This window comes from Suncus etruscus, chromosome 7 (assembly GCF_024139225.1).
Source record: "Suncus etruscus isolate mSunEtr1 chromosome 7, mSunEtr1.pri.cur, whole genome shotgun sequence".
Classification (NCBI taxonomy): Eukaryota; Metazoa; Chordata; class Mammalia; order Eulipotyphla; family Soricidae; genus Suncus; species Suncus etruscus.
The window spans coordinates 67,306,972-67,330,430 of NC_064854.1; the positions used below are offsets into that span (position 1 = coordinate 67,306,972).

The following is a 23,459-nucleotide window of genomic DNA, read 5'->3' on the forward strand; positions in this document are numbered from 1 at the left end:
TTGAGTCTATGTTTGTTCTGACTATTCAGGTGCGTTTCTTGTAGGCAGCAGAAAGTTGGATTGAGCTTTTTTGATCCCTTTAGCCACTGTGTCTCTTAACTGGTGCATTTAGTCCATTGACATTGAGAGAAAGAAGTCTTTTAAATTAATTTTTATTTTTAATTATAAGAACAAAGATGCAAAGAAAGAGGATGAGGTAAAGTTACAGCAGAAGGAAATCACCCATAAACAGAATTCTCAGAAGTCCCCTTGCTGATCTCTTAACTTTGAACTTTCAGCAAAAGAACATTTACTTTTCCATGCTCATGCATATTAGTTTAAGTTAACCTCAAAAGTTTAAGTGGTTTGTTTTTCTTAAGGATTCGATTTAAAGGAGCACAGTAAAAATGGTGTTAGAGTGGCAATTATTGTTTGCATATGCCCACCAAAATATGAGGGACATAGAAAGGAAAAGCCTTGGCCTAAATACAAGGAGACCCTACCCCTGAAGTTTCCTGGCATAAGACCAACTCTAGGCTCCAGGCAAACTAGTTTGTCCAATCCAAGTCATTGTCTTTAGTGTCAATACACTTTTATTTTTCACACAGTCTCTGTTGTTGGTATCATGTTTCTGTATTAAAGATCCTGGAATCTGCATATCCTACATTGCAGTCAGGGTGGTGCAGGGCGTCCTCTAGTTTCACCTCACAATTAAAGGGCAAAGAGAACCCTGTCCTTTAAGCAGGTCATTGTTGTTGTCAAGTCTTCTTAGTGTTAAGGGAAGTCTCTTTTGAGCAGGCCCATGTCAGAGCAGCGGTAGGGTCTCCCCTGGTAGAGGGTTGCTTCCAGGTGTTGTTATAAAAAACCTTGGATGTTTCGTAGATAGCTTCCCTGTTCAGGGGTGAATGGAGAATGCCCATTCTTCTGAGGCCTGTGCCAAGTCTTTGTTCATTGGACAGCAATTAAGAGAAATAGTCCTAAGAAGTTTCTGTTTAGCATTGGAAATGGGGACACTAGAGTTTGATATTGTGAAAGGAGAGAGGGATATCAAAACAACTAATGAATTTGAACCTAAGGGGATGCAGGTGAAAGGTAGCTGCTGTGCTCCTAATCTACATAGGATCTGTGGATTTATCCCCAAGCCTTGCTCAACTGCCCATCCCCCATGGTGATGAAACCCCTGACAGGCAGGACAGAAGCAGGAAGTGAAGGGAAGGGAGCTGAAGACTAAGTACAGTGTCCTAGATGCCAACACCCACAACTTTTACTATTAAAGTTGATTTATGTACCTCCCCAACCTGCAGCAGTTTATCAAGCTCATTGATGGGGTAGAAGCCAAAGAGACTTCCCCTTAGGAGGGGGGCTATTAGCAGGGATTCTACTACCCCCACCCAGATTCTGACCCAGGTACCAAAGGCCATTCCATATCAGATGACCTCAGCAGCCTATCACAGAAGGTGAAGTTGCAGAAACAAAGCCCAACCAAAGGTCAACTGAGCAGAAGCTGCTTTCACAACATTCTGAACCTGGATCATTTCCAAAAAAATAACTTTCCTCTAGGTAACTTTCTTGATACTATTTGATACTTTTGTTCTATGCCCCACTGCAAACAGATAATTGTGTATCCAACTCTAGTGGTTTCATATTAGTTTGCACAGTTCCAGGGAAATGCATAATGTTGTAAAGATTTTTAATGATCCTTTGCTATCCTAGTGAATGTTTCTCAATTGCTGTGATGCTTGATTGTGTATATCATTTAGCAACTTATTCTCAAATTACACATATCTGCAGAAATATTCTAATGATTTTGTTTAGAGAAGTCTATGAAAAAGAAACTTGGGTGCTATGGACTTGTAATATAGTGTTTGGTATAAGAATGCTTAGCAACTTGTTTTCAAATTAATATATCTGCAGAAAGGTTCTAATGTTTGTTTAGAAAAGTCTATGAAAAATTTTTGATATGTATAAGATAAGGAAATAGAAATGCTGATAGTTTTGAGAATGATGTATGTACAATCTAACCCTCAGACAATTTTACCCTACTAACAGTGGTTCCTAAAAATTAGCTACTAAAGCAATTGGCTTAAAATTTCCTCACCACCTTACAGTCACTTTTCTAGCTCCTTTCTGGGGGTTCCTGTCTCTTACAGAGAACAACAGAACAAGACTTATGTACTTATCAACATTATTTGAACAGAAAAGGGTGAATTTTGAACACTGTTTTTTACCCAAAACAAAGGCATTTCCCAGCTTCCTCTTTCTTTTTTCAGGAATTCCTTTGACATGTAAAAGTCTACCTAGACTAGATTAGCCTGATAGTTACTTTTGCCTCTTACAGACCCTCCTCCTCCCACTTGAGATTTGAACTGGTAAATAAAAAGTGGTTTCAGTATGGTGGGCCCAGAGCCCATGAGGCTAGAAGCCACTTGATTCCATGCTTTCTTCCTCATGACTGTCTTAATTTACTACTTTGCAGTAGCCCTACTTCAGACTTGCTCACCAGGGATTGGAACTATGGCATACGTAGCATTTTCATAGAGAGTGTTTGTGTCACTCCAGGGTTGCTCAGGGATTACTTATAGATTCTTCTTAGAAGTTACTCTTTGCATCCTTGGGAGATTATAGTAGGGCCAGAATCAGCCACATGAAAAGCAAGAACCCTTTTTGCTGTACTCTTGTTCTCTGGTTCCATATTGGTGATTATTTTAGGATGAGTGTACTACAAAAATATGGATAACAAAAGAAGAATTTTTCCATTCTGTAATTTATTCATATTTTTTGTTTTGTAGCACACTCAGTGGTGTTTAGGATTTTCTCTTTATTGGCACTCTGGTTGGGAGGAGCCAAAGCTGGCCACATTTGGGATTGTGTAGTGCTAAGGATGGAACCAAAGGATATTAAATGAAAGCTTGTGCTTAATCTGTTGAGCTATCTCTTTGGCCCCAGGTCCATCCTGAGTTATTGTAAACACACTCGTGTGCACACACACACACATTCACACACACTGGACTAACTTCAAACAATAGTATTATTTTGTACTCTTATTGCTTATATATCCTGGAATCCTTCATTTTTAAAAAAAGAATAACAAGTTATTGCCCTAGATAATATTAAAAGTGATTATATAGATACTGAATCTTGAAATTCTGAAAAAATATGTTGTTGTTTAGAACAGAAGCATATATAATTCCAATATAGCCAACAATGTTCTGTTCTATCATTAAATGATTAATTGTTTTATCAAGTAATTTATAACACATTAGGTCATTCCAGGAGCAATATAATTACTAATCTCAGCATGGCCTAGAGGAATCAATTAATCTAAGCACTGCGTGGCTCATTATGTGAACTATATATAGTTTTATTATTCCAAGATTGTACATTAAGTACAATTATTAAAAATAAAACAAAACAGAAGTTCTATTAAGTGATGAGGCACAGAGATTGGAAAATGAACTTATGACTCTTACAGAGACATATGTTGCCTTTAACCAATTACATTGACATTTACCTGAATGAGGTTGGCAGCTGGGTTCCTTCTTTTCTCAAAGTGTTTCTGGCGGTGCTGTTCTTGCACTTTTAATGCAAAACCCGAGCCAAGAATACCCTGAAACAAAATGCAAAGATAGTTCTTAACATGTTTTCTTTCATTCCCATCACATGAAAAAAATTGTGATTACATATGGGGATAGAAATCATTGAAATATATTGAAGATATTGTTTTTAGTACATAAAAATATGAGTGTGTTACTGTACTTGAAACTATTATATGTTATATGTCAATTATACTTTAAAAACTTAAAAGAATGAAAAAATTATTTTGGGGGTCCATAGCTGGAGTGCTCAGGGTTTTATACTTGCCTTGAATGCATGGGTGACTTACAAGTTCAGGGGACCAAGTTCAGGAGTACAAGGGATAGAACCTGTGTTGGCCACATGCAAGGCAAGCACCTTTTTTTCTGTACTATCTCTCCTCAATAAAAAAGTTATTTTTTATTGGTTAATTGTTTCTAGGAGTTTTGCTGTAGACTCTTTAGGGTTTTCGATGTATATCATCATATCACTGTCTGCCGGACCCAGAAACCTCAAAAAGTTATTTTTTTTAAAGTAGGTAAGGCACATATTTAAAAATTCTCTAAAATAATATAAGCATAATATGGGAATAATATATGGGAATAATAATAATGTTTAAATAATAAGAAAATAGAACTTAATAACTGCTTTATAGAACTGAACTTACTACGGTGCAGATGGTAGGCTTGGGAGGGGACCCTGAAACAATGGTGGAGGAAAACAGACTCTCTAATGGAAGATGTGGTGCTGCAATGTTTTATGCATGAACCTCCATCATTAATAGTATTGCAAATTATGGGGCTTCAAATAGAAAAAATGAACCTGAGAAAAACCAGTATGCAGTCTGTATAAATATTGCCTATTTAGACAAACATTATTTACCTCGACTATAATACCTAATGGCAAGTTGATAAGTAAATCAGTCAGAACAATAATAACTTCTATTCTTTGGCAAAGCATTTAGGCAGTGTCTTATCAGTATTTCTTTCTTTAGAATTTTGAATAACATCCAAAATTATACAGAGGCTGGCTATTCTTGGTTTTCTTCTCAGGAATGATCCTGGCAATGCTTAAGGGGACTATATGTGGTGCCAGGGATTGAAACCAGGGTCAGTGGAATGCAAAGCAAGTAATATTAACCTCATATATTATCATACTAGTCTGTTAGATTACAACTTGATTTCACCTTAAGTAAAGACATCCCTGGTTCCTTTGAATCTGTCTGTTTACAACTTGGTTTTACCACCAAACAGGGATTGTTTTACATGTAACCCTGGGCTGGACTAGCTCAGTATAGTCTGAGCTATCTGTTCTTTACTCTGTCCTTACTCCCTTACCTAGGGGTGTTCTCTATACTCAATAAAAACGGCAGTTCTGGCAGGTAGCTGGCTCTTTATATGAGGTAGAAGATTGCCAGACTACACGTATTTCACCGTCAGCCTGGTTTGGATTATTTTGTGCAGTGACTCTGCTTCAGACCCACTTATCTGGGGTTAGAAATATGGCTCATGGGGCATTTTTACACTGGCCCTTCAATGTTTAGAAGTAAAGACCACAATTTAAAAATGTGTATATGTGTGAATTGGTGTGTGTATGCAATCATATGCAGTTAGTTCTCTATGACATTTATCTGAACGTCAGAATTAAAGTAAAATTTCTTATCCAATAATGGAATCATTGCATTCTGATTATAGTTAAACTTTAAATTTAGAATATAGGCCAGAGAGATGGCTCAGTAAATTCAGTGCATTCTCTGCATATATGAGACCCAGACTGGGGCTGGAGAGATAGTATAGTGGTAGGATGTTTGCCTTGCATGCAGCTGACTCAGGACAGACGGTGGTTCAAATCCCAGCATCCCATATGGTTCCCATGCCTGCCAGGAGCGATTCCTCAGTGCAGAGCCAGGAGTAAACCCTGAGATCTGCTGGATGTGACCCCCCAAAAAAAAAAAAAAGAGAGAGAGAGAGATTGAGACCCAGCCTGAATTTCATTAATGCATATTTCTCCAAGCACCACCAAGAAACTTATTAGCACTGAATCAAGAGTAATCCTGAATCACCACTGAGTGTGGCTCCCAAACCAAAACCCAGAAAAAAATTGGGACCAGTTAAAGAATTATAGTCTTGCTGTTAGGAGCCTAAGAGTTTTCCTAGACCTTTGGTGAGACTAGTAAATTGTATATATTTCTCATTTATGTAAAAATGGAAGTAAAATGACAATGGAGGATGTGTTTAAAATCTTTTATGAAAAACAAGAACAACCAATGCTGGCATGTGTGCTTGAAGAAAGGCACTCTCATTCACTGCAGGAGGAAATGTCAACAGGCACAGTCTTTTTGGAAAACAATATGAATATCCCTCAAAACCTGGAAATTGAGCTCCTTCCCATCTTATCCAGCAAAAGTGTGCTTTGGGATATGTTCTACAAACCCAAAAGCACAATACAGAAAAGTCCTCTGCATATTTAAGTTCTTTGCAGCACTATTTACAATAGCCAAAATCTGGAAACAATCCAAATGCTCAAGTACAGATGAGTGGATAAAAAAACTGTGGTACCTCTACACAATGAAATACTATGAAGCTGGGGGCTGGTACAATAGCAGAGAGGTAAGGCATTTGCCTTGCATGCACCAACACAGGACAGACCCTGGTTTGAATCCTGGCATCCCATATGGTCTCCCGAGCCTGCCAAGAGCACTTCTAAGTGCAGAGCCAGGAGTAACCCCTGAGTGCTGCCAAGTATGCCCCCCCCCCAAATCCACAATAAAACAACAACAACAACAAAACAAAAAAACAAAAAAAACCCACCCCAAACCAAAATACTATAAAGCTGTTAGGAAAAATGAAATCAAGAAATTTGCTTATGGGCCCGGAGAGATAGCACAGTGGCATTTGCCTTGCAAGCAGCCGATCCAGGACCAAAGATGGTTGGTTCGAATCCCGGTGTCCCATATGGTCTCCGGTGCCTGCCAGGAGCTATTTCTGAGCAGACAGCCAGGAGTAACCCCTGAGCACTGCCGGGTGTGGCCCAAAAACAAACAAAAAAAATTAAAAAAAAAAAAGAAATTTGCTTATGTGTGGATGGATATGGAGAGTATTATGCTGAGTGAAATGGCTCAGAGGGAGAGAGGTAGACAGAATAATTTCACTCATTTGTGAAATATAAGAAAAGTAAAAGACAGAATGGCAATGATATCCAGATACAATAGAGATGAGGGCCAAGGTAGGAAGCTTGCCACAAGTAGTGGAGCAATGAAGCTAGGGGAGAGAAGAGACCATAAGACAATAATAGTTGGAACTGATCATACTGGACAAGAACTGGTGCTGAACAAAAATAAAGTGTTAGGCGTGGTACCCCTTCATTAAAATAGTGGAAATCAGTGCCTAAAGAGAGAAAGAAACAGAAAGAAAAAAAAGAAAGAATGAAAGAAAGAAAGAAAAAGAAGAAAGAAAGAAAGAAAGAAAGAAGGGCCCGGAGAGATAGCACAGCGGCGTTTGCCTTGCAAGCAGCTGATCCAGGACCAAAGGAGGTTGGTTCGAATCCCGGTGTCCCATATGGTCCCCCGTGCCTGCCAGGAGCTATTTCTGAGCAGACAGCCAGGAGTAACCTCTGAGCACCGCCGGGTGTGACCTAAAAACCAAAAAAAAAAAAAAAAAAACCCCAAAGAAAGAGAAAGAAAGAAAGAAAGAAAGAGAGAGAGAGAAAGAAAGAAAGAAAGAAAGAAAGAAAGAAAGAAAGAAAGAAAGAAAGAAAGAAAGAAAGAAAGAAGATAGAAAGAAAGAAAGAAATGCTTATTTCAGAGGCAGGCAGGGGGGGTGGGAGGAGGGAAACTAGGGACATTAGTGGTGGGAAACGTGCATGAGTGGTGTACATTGTAAGGCTAAAACTCAATCATGAACAACTTTTTAACCATGGTGTTAAAAAATAAAAGAAAAAATAAGGATGAATGAAGTACCAAAGAAAATAAAGAATGAAAAAAAAAAAGCCTTTCATGACACCCTAGTTAATAGCTATCCAAATTAAGTGCAAGAGTGAGAATAGTTATCCAGATAAGATATACACTCAGTTTCAAAGATATAGATGATTTTTCATTACACTTGTCTGTGTGATAAATACAAGAGCATGGAGGTATTATAAATCATATTTCTTTTTTCCAAAATTTGATCTCATGCTTCTAGTCTTACTGTTTTTAGTTTGGCTTTTGGGTTGGTTAGTAAGATGAATATGCCCTTTCTATATTTATATTTCTGAATTTATTCCTTTCTGCTTGATCTGCTCAAATTTTGTCTTTTTCTTTCCTTTTTTTTGTTTTTTTGTTTTTTTGGGTCACACCCAGAAGCACTCAGGGATTACTCCTGGCTCTAAGCTCAGAAATCACTCCTGACAGGCTCGGGGGACTATATGGGATGCCGGGATTCGAACCACCATCCTTCTGCATACAAGGCAAATGCCCTACCTCCATGATATCTCTCTGGCCCCAATTTTTGTCTTTTTTATATACTTCTTTTTAATTTGCTTTGGTCTAAATTTGTGGAATCAAAATACTTTTTCAGCCGTGGGTTTGCTTTCGGAGTTGCTAAATTCAGACTCTGGGTTTTAGCTGTAAGTTTCTATTTTATTGGCATGGGATGAAAAGCTCCACTACTTTCAAGTCAGTAGATTTTTCTTGCCAGCTATAAATTATTAGGGTATTTTAAAAATTAAACTTCAAGAATTCTTACTTTCAGGGTAGATTGGGCATTTTTTAAGTATACTGTCAGTATTTCCATAGATAAAGGAAGGTTGTTTGTTTTTAAAGTTTCAAAGTAGATCAAAGATTGCCTAGAATGCCTGGGATGTGCTGGGTTTCTCATCTTTGGGTATTAAGTGTCAACAATATGACAACTTGGTTAAAATATTTTTTGGGTCTAGATAACCTTTAACCTTCCTCTTATCTTGAGGTTTCATAATTGTGACTACATCTATGACAATAACCTGATAAAACTATTATCATTATTTTAAATCAGTTATTAATAACACTATTTGCTGTTAATAAAACCTAATAATCTCATTATTAATTAGGGTAAATGACTGTACCAAGACATTATGCACTGGTGTAGGGGGGTGACCTCTACATGACTGAAACCCAACTACAATTGTTTTTGTAATCAAGGTGTTTAAATAAAAATATTAATTAAAAATAAAAATTATTAAAGTAAAAAATAATACCCTCCCCAAAGAACATGGCAGAAAAGGAAAATCAAAGTAATAAAAACACTTCAGCTTATACTACTGCATATAGACTTACCTATAGCCCCCCAAAAAAATAAAGAAGGAAAAAAAGAAATTATATCTAAAGGTCTGTTTTCTCTCTGTTCTCAGTGATTGTCTTCTGCTGATTAAAATCTTCATGAGCACAGGTTGTATTTGGTATAAGTTAAACTGTCTTTGGCTGTGGCACTTCTGATGATGCTCAGGCAATCATATGGCATTAGGGAACAAACTCAGAGCACTGAACTATGAAGTATACACACCAGCCCTTGAAACTATTTCTTCATCCCAGCATAAGCCAAATTTATTTAAAAAAATATGTCTGGTCTAAAGAGGTAAGATGCTTGCCTGGAATTCAACTGACTCTGATTTGATCACTGGCACTACATGGCCCCTGAGTAAATCCTAGAAAGTCTCATGAGCACAGGGCTAGGACTATCTGCCAGGAATTGCCAGGTGTGGCCTACACACACCCCCTTCTCCACAAAGACAAAATCATTCTGTATGGAATTGTTTATGTATTTAAACATTTTTCTTCATCTAGAGGTAATAAAATAGCCCTTTATTTCCCAATTTAAATTAGCCTTTAGTCATTTAAAAGTTCTACGTTTTGGAGTTGGAGAGAAAGCATGGAGGTAAGGCATTTGCCCTGCATGCAGAGAGATGGTGGTTTGAATCCAGGTGTCCCATATGGTCCTGAGCATATCAGGAGCAATTTCTGAGCGTAGAGCCAGAAGTAACCCCTGAGCATTGCCAGGTGTGACCCCCCAAAAAACAAAAACAAAGACAAACCAAAAAAATGTTCTACATTTTTCCTGTTTTACATGACTACTTATGAGTTCTCTATTATTCTTTCAACATATTTTAATGAAGCAAAAGAATGTAAGAGAACATAAAATTAAAAATTAATTCTTAAATCCTATAAGCATTTATGGACATATTTATAAATTTTATGAGTATAAATCCTGCATGTTTATTGAGTATAATTGAATCATATAGAGCCTATTTCCAAATTTGTAGACATTGAATTACCGGTAATAATAACAATTATTTTAGCTTTGAAAAAATATAATTAGCAGTTAAGCATTAATTCCTTTTTGGAAAATGACAAGCCATTGGGGCTGGAGCAATGTCTTGTATAGTTCCCCAAGAACTGCCAGGAATGATTAAAGTGCAGAGCCAGAAGTAGCCTATGAACACTGCTGGAAGTGGCCCCCACAGAAACAATCAAAAACCAAAAAAAAAAAAAAAAAAAAGGAAAAAAGAGAAAATGACAGGCCCATAGCAAAAATTCAGCATCTGATAAACTAAAATAAAAAAATCACACTGGGCATTGCTTAGAAATATATATTAGTTGATGGCAAATGTTGGCTACATATCTCTTCTTCAGTACTGTACATTATAATAATCACTAAACCAGGTATGTTCATCATATCATTCATGACTCTATTCCAATTTTTTCTACCGTCCTCTCTGTACATAGTTCAGTGAACCTAAATAAAAAATTTATTAAAGTAGTTTCTTACATTAGATACCTATACTCATCTATGTTTTTTGTGTATGATTTACATGCTCCCTTCAAATATCATCACTAATAGATACGACTCTTAGAAATTTTTTGTTTTAATTAATTTTCTAAGGTTACATAATATTATTTTTCAGAGATAAAATTGTAGTACTTAGCTGATAGGTGTTATCTATGCAAGAAGTAGAAAATGTTTTCTTTCTAAATATTTTACATATTTATTTTCTAGTTGCTTTCCAGTCCAAATGAACCTAGTTTGACCTCAAAAGTTCTCAGTGGCTGATCCCAAAGCTATGATGCATGGGTTGGTGGTACTCCTGGTGATATATTAGGGATTGAACCTAGGCTTACTTACTGTACACAAAGCATGCATACCAGCCTTATAAATCATTTCCCTGGCCTAGAGGCTTTTTTTTTTTTTTTTTTTTTTTTGCAGTGCTGGGGATGAACCCAGGGCCAAACACATGCTCTACTACTGAGCTATATCCCTGGTCCCCAGGAAGAAAGCTTAATAGGAAGTGAATTTAGCAAGAGAGAAGGAAAGAGTACTAAAAATGAGACTGGCCTGCTGTGGAGGAATTCATTGGTCCAGGAGGAATGCAGAAGGACTTTGCTTGCTCAGGCAGTGAGCTCGTATTTCTAAAAAATATGCTTAGACCGTGATCTCTAGCTTAATAGAGAAAAATTCTTTTCATTTTTAGTTCTTAATTAAAAAAATTACACCACCATGATTTACAAAATTATTCATAGTAGAGTTTCAGGAATACAATGCCCCGGTACAAATCCTACTACTAGTGTAAACTTTTCTCCACCAATGTTCCCAGGTATTCTCCATCCACCAGTGCTCCTCTTTAATAGGTGCACTTTTTTTTTAGTTTGGTTACTGTAGTTTGGTTAATAGAGCAATATAGTTTAACTTTGTATGTGGTGCTAAGTTTCAGCATAGTAATGGGGTATCCAATTGTGCTGGAGACAGCTTACTGAGTGTGTAGCTTACCTACACACTAACTGGGTTCAGTCCTTACACATCTTTTTCTTGGTATTGGGATGTGCAAACTGGATAGTGCTCAGGGCTTACTCTTGGTTGTGTTCAGGTGTGGTTCTGGGAATCAAATCCAGGAAGACTTCATACAAGACGATACTATCTATCAACCTCTCCTTACACATTTTGAATACATGTCAGTTTGCTTCTTCTTGATCTACATGTGTTGCTTATAACTTTCAAAGAGTTGTAAACTAGCTCAGCTTATTACAATTTTCTTTACATTAAGAACAATCTATGTATCTTACCTTCATTTATTATTGTTATTATTATTTTTATTTACCTAGCTATTTTGGTCGATTCCTCAGTTTGGATGTGATTATTGAAATTGTTGGCCCCAATTATTCTTTTTTTTTTTTTTCTTTCTTTTCTTTCTCTTCCTTTCTTTTCTTTCGTTATGTGCTACGCCATGTTTCTTATTTCAAGACCACGGCGTGTTTTTTGTTTGTTGGTGTTTGTTTTTAGCTTGTTTTGGTTTATTTTTTATCTGTTTTTTTGTGGTGCTTATCGTTATAGCTGGAGTCCTCACTGGATATTTGACACTTCTTTTGGTACTGGTGGAGTGTTTCAACTTCTTTTTCTCCTTCATTTCCCAAATCGATGATGAGAACCTCTAGAAGGATTCTGCCCATTTTCGGGGTATTAAACTCTTACCCCGGTTTATTTATTTTCTCTTTTTCAGGCAAAACCACGCAACTTGAACTAGCTACCCCTGCCCCTACTTAGAGGGGGAAATAAGGGAGGCATCAAGACCAAACTGATGCAAGACTACTAAGTAGTTGGTTAGAGACAGAGGGGACCACATATTCTAGCCGCCCTGGGGGTGAGGGAAGAGGAAATGGGAGGTAAGACAGAAACGGGGGAGTAGGGAGGACAATTTGGGGATGGGAATCCCCCCTGATTTTATGTAAATATGTACCTAAAATATTATTGTCAACAATATGTAAGCCACTATGATCAAAATAAAAATTATATTAAAAAAAAAAAAAAAAAGAACAATCTATGAAGGCTCTCCCACGAGAAGAACATGTACACTGTTTATTTTTGGAAGGAAGAGGGAGATTATCTTCAAATGGTGACAATTCTCAGCAAATCCTGTGAGCAGTTTAGTGCAAGGGCTAAGTGCTGAGACCCTACAATATCAGAACTGCATGGTCTAAACCGCACAATTCTAGAGGGCTCTAAGGCTGCCTGGGGAACCATGGCCAGGAATCAAACCTGGCCATGTGCACGATAGGTGTCAGCCTTCACTACAATACTGTCTCCTGGCTCCCACAAAGTGGCTATTTGAACAGCTCAAAGGTGCACTTACCCCTGTTCTGAGTTGTTGGAAGTTGTTATATATATAGTAAAAGATGAAGAATAAAATAAAAGCAGCAGATAGTTTCTAATGTTATTTTAGGAAAAGTGTTTTTGAGGTGGCATTTTATTGTTTCTACAAGTATTTTCCTATAGGAAATCTGAATTTTGAGTTTTGTTTCTGATTTGCTAAAATAGGTAAGTCAACTCAAGATATGTAAGATGCCTTCTGACTTGCCTTGATTTAGTCATTTCACAATTGGAAACAAATATCTAAGCTAAAAGAGGGCAAGAAGTAAACTTTCATGAAATACTTTTCTAACTTTTCTATGATAAAGTTTTTATTTTCATTTTTTCAAATAAAAACAGCATTTTCAAGTTTTTCACTTGACATTCATGATCACATTGAACATCACAAAATTTCTCTATGTGATAATTCTTTCTTTACAGTATTGAAGAATCTAACCCAAGATACTGAGCTGGGTAAAATGTGTTCTAAAATCATAATCCTCAGAACCAAATGTAACCTGATTTGGAGATAAGATTTTTACAGAAGTAATCAAGTTACAATGAAATCATTAGAATGGTTGGGTCTTAATCCAATAAGACCAGTGCCCTATAGGCAGAAATTTGTTCAATACAGGCACAAAAGGAAGACTAAGTACAGAATCAGGGACAAGTCAGTCATGTAGAAGCCAAGCAGAGTCATAAGGCCCTTGGTTTTCTACTTGTAGACTACAGAACTGTTAGGCAGTAAATTTTTGTTGTTTAAGTTATTTGGTTATTATGCCTTGCTATTACTCTGGTAGCATGTGACAAAAACCATAGTATGGGTCTTTCCATTAAAACTTAAGTCTAAATGCTTCATCTTTTCTGCTTCCTCTCCATGACTTTGTGGGGTGCAGAGTAGGCTTATTCAACCACTCACATTGAGTCAGCATTGGCCATGGAAAAGACATGCACATCCTCTACATCAGTGCTTCTCAATTTTTTCCTGAACATGGTCTCCTTCTGAACTTGTTGCCTTCTGGTTGTCTTTGAGTCTTGTACTATGGACTCCTTTTATATATTTTTCTCCTGTGGTTCCCTTAGGGAATCTGCAGGAGGACCTATGGCAACCTAGTTGAGAAACACTGCTCTGCACTTATTACTAGGAGAGGAGGAACCCAGTTTGTGAAAGGCTGGGGATGCTGAAAAATTTATGCTACTTTGGTTTCCTTTATAGGATTTCTGCATTTTTTGCTTGGCAGGGATTGTGTGTGTGTGTGTGTGTGTGTGTGTGTGTGTGTGTGTGTGTGTGTGTGAGCTTGTTTTTGGAGAAAGATCAAGGCTCTGTTCTTAAGCATAACTGATGTCACTGATTCAACCTGTATTTGTGGACTTGTTTCTCCCATGAGGAATGACGTAAATAACAGTAAAATCTTGTGTATAGAGGCAAATTATAAAATTGTGGCCAACTGCCTTTAAAGAAACAAGGGGATAAAATAATGGTCAGTTATGCAAGCTTTATCTATGTAGAAAAAAATGAATCAGGAACTGGGGAGAAGATAAATGTGTGCTTCATTCTGGTAAGGATTAGAAAATGCTCATTAAAAAAAATCAATGCTAATGACAAAAAAGATAAATCATCTGATGTAATTAAAAAAAGCTTTTAGGTCTCATGGGGTTTCACTCAAATGATCTTAAGAGGGAAATACTCCATTTGTGTACAGTTTTTCTGTTCACTAACACTTTTTACAAACTAAGTTGGAATGATCAGCATGAAAAGATGATCTTTAAATCTTTACAAGTATGTTAAATATGTTAGTAGATAAAGAGGCAATGCATCTGGATTATAATTTGCCCTTAGAACTCATAAAGCTGGTATAAGGTTATAAAGGTCATAAAGGTTAGGTGTTTTTACTTAAAATTACCCAATTTGGTATATATACCTATATAGGAAAATCAATATTTATTAGAAAAAGTACATTCCTAATTAATTAGATAAATATAGATTTAGATAGGTTCCCAAAACATCCAACTGTGAAAGTTCACACACAAATAAGACTCTAAGATCTAATTAAAACTGCTTGGGTTTTTTTTTTTTTTTTTTTTTTTTTGTGAAAATACTCACAGCAGGAAGTGCAAAAAAAGAAATGCCAAGGAGTGCGAAGCCTGCGGAAAGCAATCTTCCCAGCCAAGTAAGGGGAGTTTTGTCTCCATAGCCAATCGTTGTCAAAGTAATCTAAAACAAAATAAACATAACATGTGGCTTAAGTATATTAGAGGAAAGTTAGAACCTATGAACAGGAGACGATGCAATGCTTCCACTGATCATTATTCCACAAGTTCTGTTGATGCATTTTATTACTGTGCTCTAATTTTCCGTGACACAGAACAGAACTTCCTTTGTTTAAGCAAAGGAACAACCTACATACTTGTTCTTCTCTTCTAACAATTATTCTAAATAGATTAAAAAGAGGTTATTTAAGAAAGTAGATAACCATCACTGATACAGAAATTGATATTGTCATGGAGTTAGGACTACATCTGTACACAAAACAATAATTTGTTAATTAAGGTTCTTCCTCAAGGTCTTATGTGTACAAGGCACACATTATTATTTGTGGTGGAAGAAAATGAGAGATACATAGTTCTGTCTGAAGATATTTACAATATAAGAAGGGAGACATGATACACACAAATCATTAAAGGAGAAAGTGGGGTATAACAGAAAAATGATTATAGATAACTGATAATTTGCTATGGGAATTCAAATAATGTATTGAGTAAATTTGATTGAGGAATGTACAGGAAGACTTATAAAAAGAAATAATGAGGCTTTGAAAGAAGGGTAATGCATGGAGAAAGCAAAAGAGGATGATTTAGGGCCGGAGAGATAGCACAGTGGTAAGGCGTTTGCCTTGCATGGCATTTGCCTTGCATGCAGCCGATTGAGGATGGATAGTGATTTGAATCCTGGCATTCCATAAGGACCTTTGTGCCAGCTAGGAGCAATTTCTGAGAACAGAACCAGAAGTGAACCCTGAGTTATGCTGGGTGTGACCCTCAAAAAACAAAAACAAAAAAAAAGATTATTTAAAGAGGGGAAAACTAGGTGACCAGTGGCATAGCAGTGAAACAGATTTGGTAAGTTTGGAAAGTAAATTAATATATTCTGAATAGTTTAGTTCAGTTGGGCTGTGGCATGGTTCATCTGGAGATCAGTGGAAGAGATGATAACTATATTTGTTAAAGCAAAATCAGAGAGTGTCTTTGATAAAAGATAAACTGGGGCTGGAGAGATAGCTTGGAGGGAAGGCGTTTGCCTTGCATGCAGAAGGTCGGTGGTTAAATACTGGCATCCCATATGGTCCCCCGAGCCTGCTAAGAGAGATTTCTGAGCATAGAGCCAGGAGTTATTCCTGAGCGCTGTTGGGTGTAAACCCCCATCTCCAAAAAAAGATAACCTGCTGCAGACGCCAGCGCCTCTAAGCAGCTTCTTCGTGGAGTCCGGGAAACCTTCATGAAGAGAGAGTGGGAGCACGAAATGGGCAGAAAGACGGAACAATATTGTAGAAATGAATTACCACACACAATGCATGGGGACTTGCGTCTAGAAAGACGAAAACAAATTTATTTTTTGAGCTGGGTAACTTTTAAGGAGTGAGCTCTGGAATGCGGGGTGTAATTTTGGAGATCAAAGAAAGTGGGAAATGGTCAGGGAAACAGAATGAAAGGCTATGGCTAAAATCTGCATATTAAAAAACTGAGACTAAAGGTGAAAAGAAGTTTCTGTTGTGGGTTAGCTTTGTTTTGGATAAGCAGAAGAAAGCAGGTAATTTTCAGGGAAGTGGAAAGAGAAAGATATGTTTTAGAGTTTTGGGGAAAACCAAAAATTGCTTTACTCATGAGCTAAGTTTTGAAAAAAAAAAAAAAAAAACATGATCTTGGCGCCAAGGTAACAGAGATTACAGAAAACTAGTCAGTGGAAAACTTTTGGCGGGATTTGATACTGTGCTTCTTTGTTAGAAAGAAATATTGAGGCCTGATTTCTAATAATGGTCAAAAATAAAAAGAGAGATAGTTACAGCCACGTTTAGAATTATAGCCAAACAATCCACGCAAAGGGTCAACTAATTTTGACTACTCTAAGAGGGCCTTTTTGGCAAATAATTCTTTTTCAGGAGAGCACTACACCTAAGAAGGCTAAAAAGTGCTTCTGATGTGTGCCCTTCCTGAGTGGGGTGTAACAATAACCTAATCATGTCTCTTCCTTAGATGATTCCATGGACTTCTGATTTGATTTACCACAACATCCCAGTTCCTCTCCAGAGTTTATAAAAGTCTGTACAAAATAGCAGAATTTGGGGGCCAAGTAAGTTTGGAAAAGTGGCAGTGGTATATATAAGGAATTGGAGAGTAAAGATTCATGTTTAGGGAGTTCAGAATAAATATTTATTTGTGAAAGTTAAAGAGATAGGACACAGAGCCAGGAGTAACCCCTGAGTGACACTGAGTATAGCCCAAATCCCACCCCCCAATTTTTTATATTGACTTGAAAATTTCCAGGGGAGAAAAATTCATGGCTCTGTGTTCAAAATCATTCATGGCAGGTTCAGTGGACCATAAGGGATAATTTCCAGGGCTACCTCATAAAATAAAACTAGAAAGAAATGGTTCGTAGTAAGATTAGGTATTGGCTTTGCAAATAAGAGTTGACAAGATGTTCGTAGAAATGCTAAACAGGAAATGAAGAATGACAAGTTCTGAGCAAGAGAGTTTGAATGGCATGAGATTTTCCTGTAGAAGGATGATTGTGGAAGCCTTGGAATAAATTAGATTACAAAAGGTGTGAGGAAAAGATCTAAGGAGATCTTGGGAACCACATTCAGGAAATGGGTAACAGGAAAGTCAGAAAAGTAAAAATAAAGAAAAAAAGAGCTAAATATAGTCCTATAAATCAGAGTTTATGATACTGAACAGAGTTTTCAGAAGCATCCAACTAATGTTGGCCACATTTTTTTTTTCTTTACTTTTCTGGCAGGAAGAGGAGTTTGGGCCACACCCAGTGATGCTCAGGTATTACTCCTGGATTTGTCCTCAAAAATCACTCTTGGCAGATTTGGGACCATATGGGATGCAGGGGATCGAACCTGGGTTGGCTGTGTTCAAGGCAAACTCCCTACCTGCACTGCATGTATTTGGTAATTTCTTTACTGTGGTCCCTTCTATTCCTACTCAATCTTTTATTCTTTTGAGATTTTTTTTTTAGCCACACCCTGTGGAGCTCAGGGGTTACTCTTGGCTCTGCCCCCAGAAATCACTCCTGGCAGGCTCAAGGGACCATATGGGATACCAGGAATCGAACCTAGGTTCGTCCTGGGTTGGCTGCATGCAAGGCAAATGCCCTACCACTGTGCTATCTCTACGGCTCCTCCACTCAAGCTTTAAATACAGGATTCTTAGGATTTGATTCTCAGTGTGCTCTTTTAAAGAAATTATACCTTCTAACTTTCCTTTCTCTTCTATCCCCTTTAGTTTTTCTTTCTTACCAGGTGATAGTAAAAGTTTTCAGAGATTTAAATACCTTTCTACTGCTGAATACACATTCAATTTGTGTCTTCAGGCTGGAACATCTTTCTGAGCTCCAAATTCACATTTCTATTTGAAGGGCATATAGTTATTTAAACTTGTTTAAAACTGAGTTCTAATGTCCACTCTACCAGTCATTTCCTCAAATGTCCTTTTTCACTCTTCATAAATAGTCCTACTATTTAGAGGCTGTGGATATGGCATTGAATACATAAAAGTACTCAAGCAATTAATGGGTACCAAGCATCCATTAATTAACAAGGAGAGAAGGCTTAACCCAGGTCAGAGAATGGCAATACTATTTAGTATCACTTTTTTTTTTTTATCAAAGCGTCTGTTCATTTCTTCTCCCCATTTTGTGATGGGATTAGATGTTTTTTTCTTGTAAAGTTCTGTCAGTGCCCTGTATATTTTGGATATTAGCCCCTTATCTGATGGGTGTTGAGTGAATAGTTTCTCCCACTTGGTGGGTGACTCTTGTATTCTGGGCACTATTTCTTTTGAGGTGCAGAAGCTTCTCAGTTTAATGTATTCCCATCTGTTGATCTCTGCTTCCACTTTTTGGAAAGTGTAGTTTCCACCTTGAAGATGCCTTTAGTCTCAATGTCATGGAGTGTTTTACTGACGTGTTCTATATACCTTATGGTATCAGGTATTAAGGTGTTTAATTTATTTGGATTTTACCTTCGTACATGATGTTATCTGGGGGTCTATGTTCGCTTTTTTGCAAGTGGCTAAACAGTTCTTTTTTTTGTTTTGTTTTGTTTTGTTTTTGGGCCACACCCAGCATTGCTCAGGGGTTACTCCTGGCTGTCTGCTCAAAAATAGATCCTGGCAGGCATGGGGGACCATATGGGACACCGGAATTCGAACCAACCACCATTGGTCCTGGATCGGCTGCTTGCAAGGCAAACACCACTGTGCTATCTCTCCGGGCCCAACTGGCTAAACAGTTCTGCCAGAACCACTTCTTGAATAAGTTTTTCCTGCTCCAGTTAGGACATCTTGCTCCTTTGTCAAAAATTAGGTAATTGTATATCTGGGGGACAATGTCTGAAAACTCAAGCCTATTACACTGATATGAGGTTCTGTCTTTATTCCAATACCATGCTGTTTTGATAATCATTTTCTTTTTGGGCAGATGTTTGATTACAGTTTCAATTTCCTCAGTAGTTATGGGGGTGTTTAGATATGCTACGTCCTCCTTACTTAAATGTGGAAGGTTTAAGTGTCCAAGAATGTTTCCATTTCTTCTAGGTTCTCATGTTTAGTAGCATAAAGTTTCTCAAAGTAGTCCCTGATTACCCTTTGGATCTTTCAATATCTGTCGTGATCTCCCCCTTTTCATTTCTAATACGGGTTATCAGATTTCTCTCTCTCTTTGTGAGTTTTGCCAATGATCTATCAATTAAAGAACAAACTTCTGCTTTCATTGATCTTTCAGATTGTTTTTTGGTTTTCCACTTCATTGAGTTCTGCTTTCAGCTTTGTTATTTCCTCTGTCTCCCTATTTTTGGTTCCTTTTGCTGGTCATTTTTTAATTTTTTGAGCTGCGTCATTAAGTTATTCAGGGATGCCCCTTCTTCCTTCCTGATGTGTGTTTGTAGAGCTATAAAATGTCCTCTCAGGACCTCTTTTGCTGTGTCCCATAGATTCTGGCAGTATGTGTCTTCATTATCATTTGTTTCCAGGAAAGTTTTTTATCTCCTTTTTGATTTCATCTCAGACCCACTGGTTGTTAAATAGCAGGGTGTCTAATTTCCAATTGTTAAAGTTTTTCTTCTGTGTGGCTTTGTAGTTCACATCTAATTTCAGAGCCTTGTCATCAGCAAAGGTAGCTTGCAAGATTTCTATCCTCTTGATTTTATGAAGGTATGTTTTATGTGACAGCATGTAGTCTATCCTGGAGAATAAACCATATACATTGGAGAAGAATGTGTATCCAGGTCTTTTGTGATGGAGTGTCCTATATATATCTACTAGTCCTCTTTTTTCCATTACGCTTTTTAGGGCTAGTATGTTTTCGTTGCATTTCAGTCTGGTTGACCTATCAAGTGTTTATAGGGCTGTGTTGAGGTCTCCCACGATTATTGTGTTATTATTGATTTCTTTTTTCAGAAATGTCAGTAATTTTATTAAATAATTTGCTGGTCTCTCATTGGGTGCATATATGTTTAATAGTCTGATTTATTCCTGTTGCACATATCCCTTGATTAGTACGTAGTGTCCATCTTTGTCCCTTACCACTTGTCTCAGTATAAAGTTGGTGTCATCAGATATTAAAATGGCCACCATGAGGGTGTTGTTTGCTTGGATGATTTTCCTCTAGCCTTTAATTTTGAGTCTATGCTTGTTCTGACTATTCAGATGTGTTTCTTGTAGGCAGCAGAAGGTTGGATTCATCTTTTTGACTCATTTTGCCACTCTGTGTCTTTTAATTGGTGAATTTAGTCCATTGACATTGAGGGAGATGATTGTCATAGGATTTAATGTCATCTTTGTAGATAAGTTTGCTGTGTTTGTTGGTCTCTCTTGTCTTAGAGTAGACCTGTCAGTTTTTCCTTTTAGGCTGATTTATCATCTGTGAAGTTTCTGAGCTGTTGTTTATCCATGAAGCTATGTATTCTTCCTTCAAACCTGAACATGAGTCGGGCTGGGTGCAGTATTCTCAGTGAGTCATTCATTTCATTCAGTCTTGTCACAATATCCCACTACTGTCTTCTGGCCTTGAGAGTTTCTTTTGGCATGTCTGCAGTAAGTCTTAGGGATGCTCCTTTGAATGTAATTTCCCTTTTTGATCTTGCTGCTTTCAGTATTCTATCTCTATCTGTGGGATTTGTCATTGTAACGAGGATGTGTCTCGGGTGGTTTTCTTTGGGTCTCTTTTAGCTGGTACTCTTTGGGCATGCAGGATTTGATTGCATGTAGTCTTTAACTCTGGGAGTATCTCTTTGATGAAGTCTTTGACAGTTAATTCTTCCTTGGGATCTCCTACCTGGGTCTCTGGGACTCCAATGATTCTTATGTTGTTTCTGTTGAGTTTATTAAAGACTTCTATTTTCATCTATTTGATTTCCTTGAGTACTTTTCCCATTCCCTGTTCATTTGTCTTAAGGTTCATTTCCAATTTCTTCTGTTGTGTTGAGTTTTTCTGCAATTACATCTTCCAGTACTCCGATTCTCTCCTCAATTCCCTGCTGGCGAGGCCATCCATTGAGGTTTTCAGTTGAGCTACCATGTTTTTCCAGATTTATTATTTCAGTTTGGAGTTTTCTGATTTCTGTCTTTGCGTTTTATTCAGATCAATCTATGCTTTCTTCGAGTTCTTCAAACATCTTCCATATTGATATTTTAAGTTCCTTATCTGAGAGGTTAATCAGGTGGTTGGAATTTATTAGGTCATCTGAGCTTTCGTCTTCATTCTCTTGGTGTTTGCCTGCGAGGTTTCCCCATTGTCACGCTTGTAGTGTGGTTTTTCCCGCATGTTGTGCTGGGGTTCATTGGTTAGAAAGCGTGCGTGGCCGCGAAGCGATGTGAATGTGCTCTTCTGCTGCCTCTAGTTGACAGTTTTTTGGGGGTGCGCTCCCTAGGCCTCCGAGGAGACCTTCACAGATTCAGAAACACAGGCAGACAGGCACAGGCAGGAGAAGTTTCCCTTGAAGTTCTCAGAGTGAACAAAGACACAGCAGTGCGGAGCCTCCGCAGGCCAGAGAGCTCAGCTTATTGGATGGCGACCCCCACAGCCAGAATTTACTCACTAGGGAGCTTCAAAATGCAGTTTCTTTTTGGATGCTCTCCCTAGGCCTCTGAGGAGACCTTCAGGGATTCAGAAACACAGGCAGACAGGCGCAGTAGAAGTTTCCCTTGAAGTCCTCAGAATTTTTCTTCCACTTCTTCCTTTTTATTTTTATTCTTCTTCCCCTTCTTCCTTTTCTTCTTTTCTTTCTTCATCTTTTCCCTCTTGTTCTTCCTCTTCTTTTTACACTTTCTCCAACTCTTCTTAATATTCTCTTCCTGAGTCTCTGGGACCTCAATAATTACTATGTTGTTCCTGTTGAGTTTATCAAAGACTTCTATTTTCATCTGTTTACATTTTTTGAGTAGTTTGTTCATTGTCTGATCATTTGTTTTAAGGTTCTTTTCCAATCTCTTCTGCTGTATGGAGTTATTCTGCATCTCATTCTTTGGCTCACTGACCCTGTCCTCAGCTGCTGTTACTTATTTGGAGAGGCTTTTCTTTGAGGTGTTTATTTCATCTACTGAGTTTTTCTGACAACTTATTTCAGTTGTAAGTTCTGTCACTTTGTTCTGTTCAGATTGATCTATGCCTGTTTTGAGTTCGTTGAGCGTCCTCCATACTAAAACTCTAAACTCCTTATCTGAGAGACTTTTCAGGTCATCTTCATTCTCTATACGTGGTATTGTCATGCATTGTTTCCCCATAACAACACTTGTGTTGTGGTTTTTACTATGTGCTGTGCTGGGTTCATGGGTTAGAAGATGCTCTTCCTTATTGGGCAAGGCAGTCTTTAATAATGGCTCGCGTGTGCCCAATCACATGGCAGGGATCAGCACCCACGTTATTGGGTGGGGCTCTTACCAGATTTTGGGTCCTGGAGATTATGTTCGGTGGTATCTTCTTGGATGTCTTGGACTAAAAATTGGACAGGGAACAAGGCAGCAGTCTTTAAAATGACTCTCTGGGTTTGGGCCCCCTTCTTGCAGTCTTGGGCATAAAAGCCCCACAGTTTCTTTAGCCATTCATCCTGCTATTGTAAATAATGCCACAGTGAATATAGATGTGAGAATGGCATTTTTGCATTGTGTTTTTTTGCTCCTAGGGTATATTCCTAGGAGTGGTATAGCTGGATCATATGGGAGCTCAATTTCTAGTTTTTAGAGGAATCTCTATATATTTTTTTTCATAAAGGCTGAACTAGACAGCATGCCCACCAGCAGTGAATGAGAGTTCTGCTCTCCCCACATTCCACTAATATTTATTGTTCTTATTTCTTGTGATGTGTTCCTTGTGAGATGGTACCTTACTGTTGTTTTGATTTGGATCTCCCTGATGATTAGTAATGTGGAGCATTTTTCATGTATCTTTTGGCCATTTGTATTTTTCTTTGAGGAATTGTCTGTTCATTTCTTATCCCCATTTATTGATGGGGTTAGATGTCTTCTTCTTCTTCTTCTTCTTCTTCTTCTTCTTCT

At 37.7% G+C, this 23,459-nt stretch overlaps 1 protein-coding gene across 1 annotated transcript in view; it reads right to left on the minus strand.

Moving 5' to 3' along the window:
- The window catches only part of KCNQ5 (potassium voltage-gated channel subfamily Q member 5), a 722,711-nt gene that overhangs the window by 184,084 nt on the left and 515,168 nt on the right, over positions 1-23,459 (minus strand). The window contains 2 exon segments of the mRNA XM_049777012.1: positions 3,491-3,586; positions 14,785-14,895. Coding sequence (XP_049632969.1) covers positions 3,491-3,586; positions 14,785-14,895 — 207 coding nt within the window.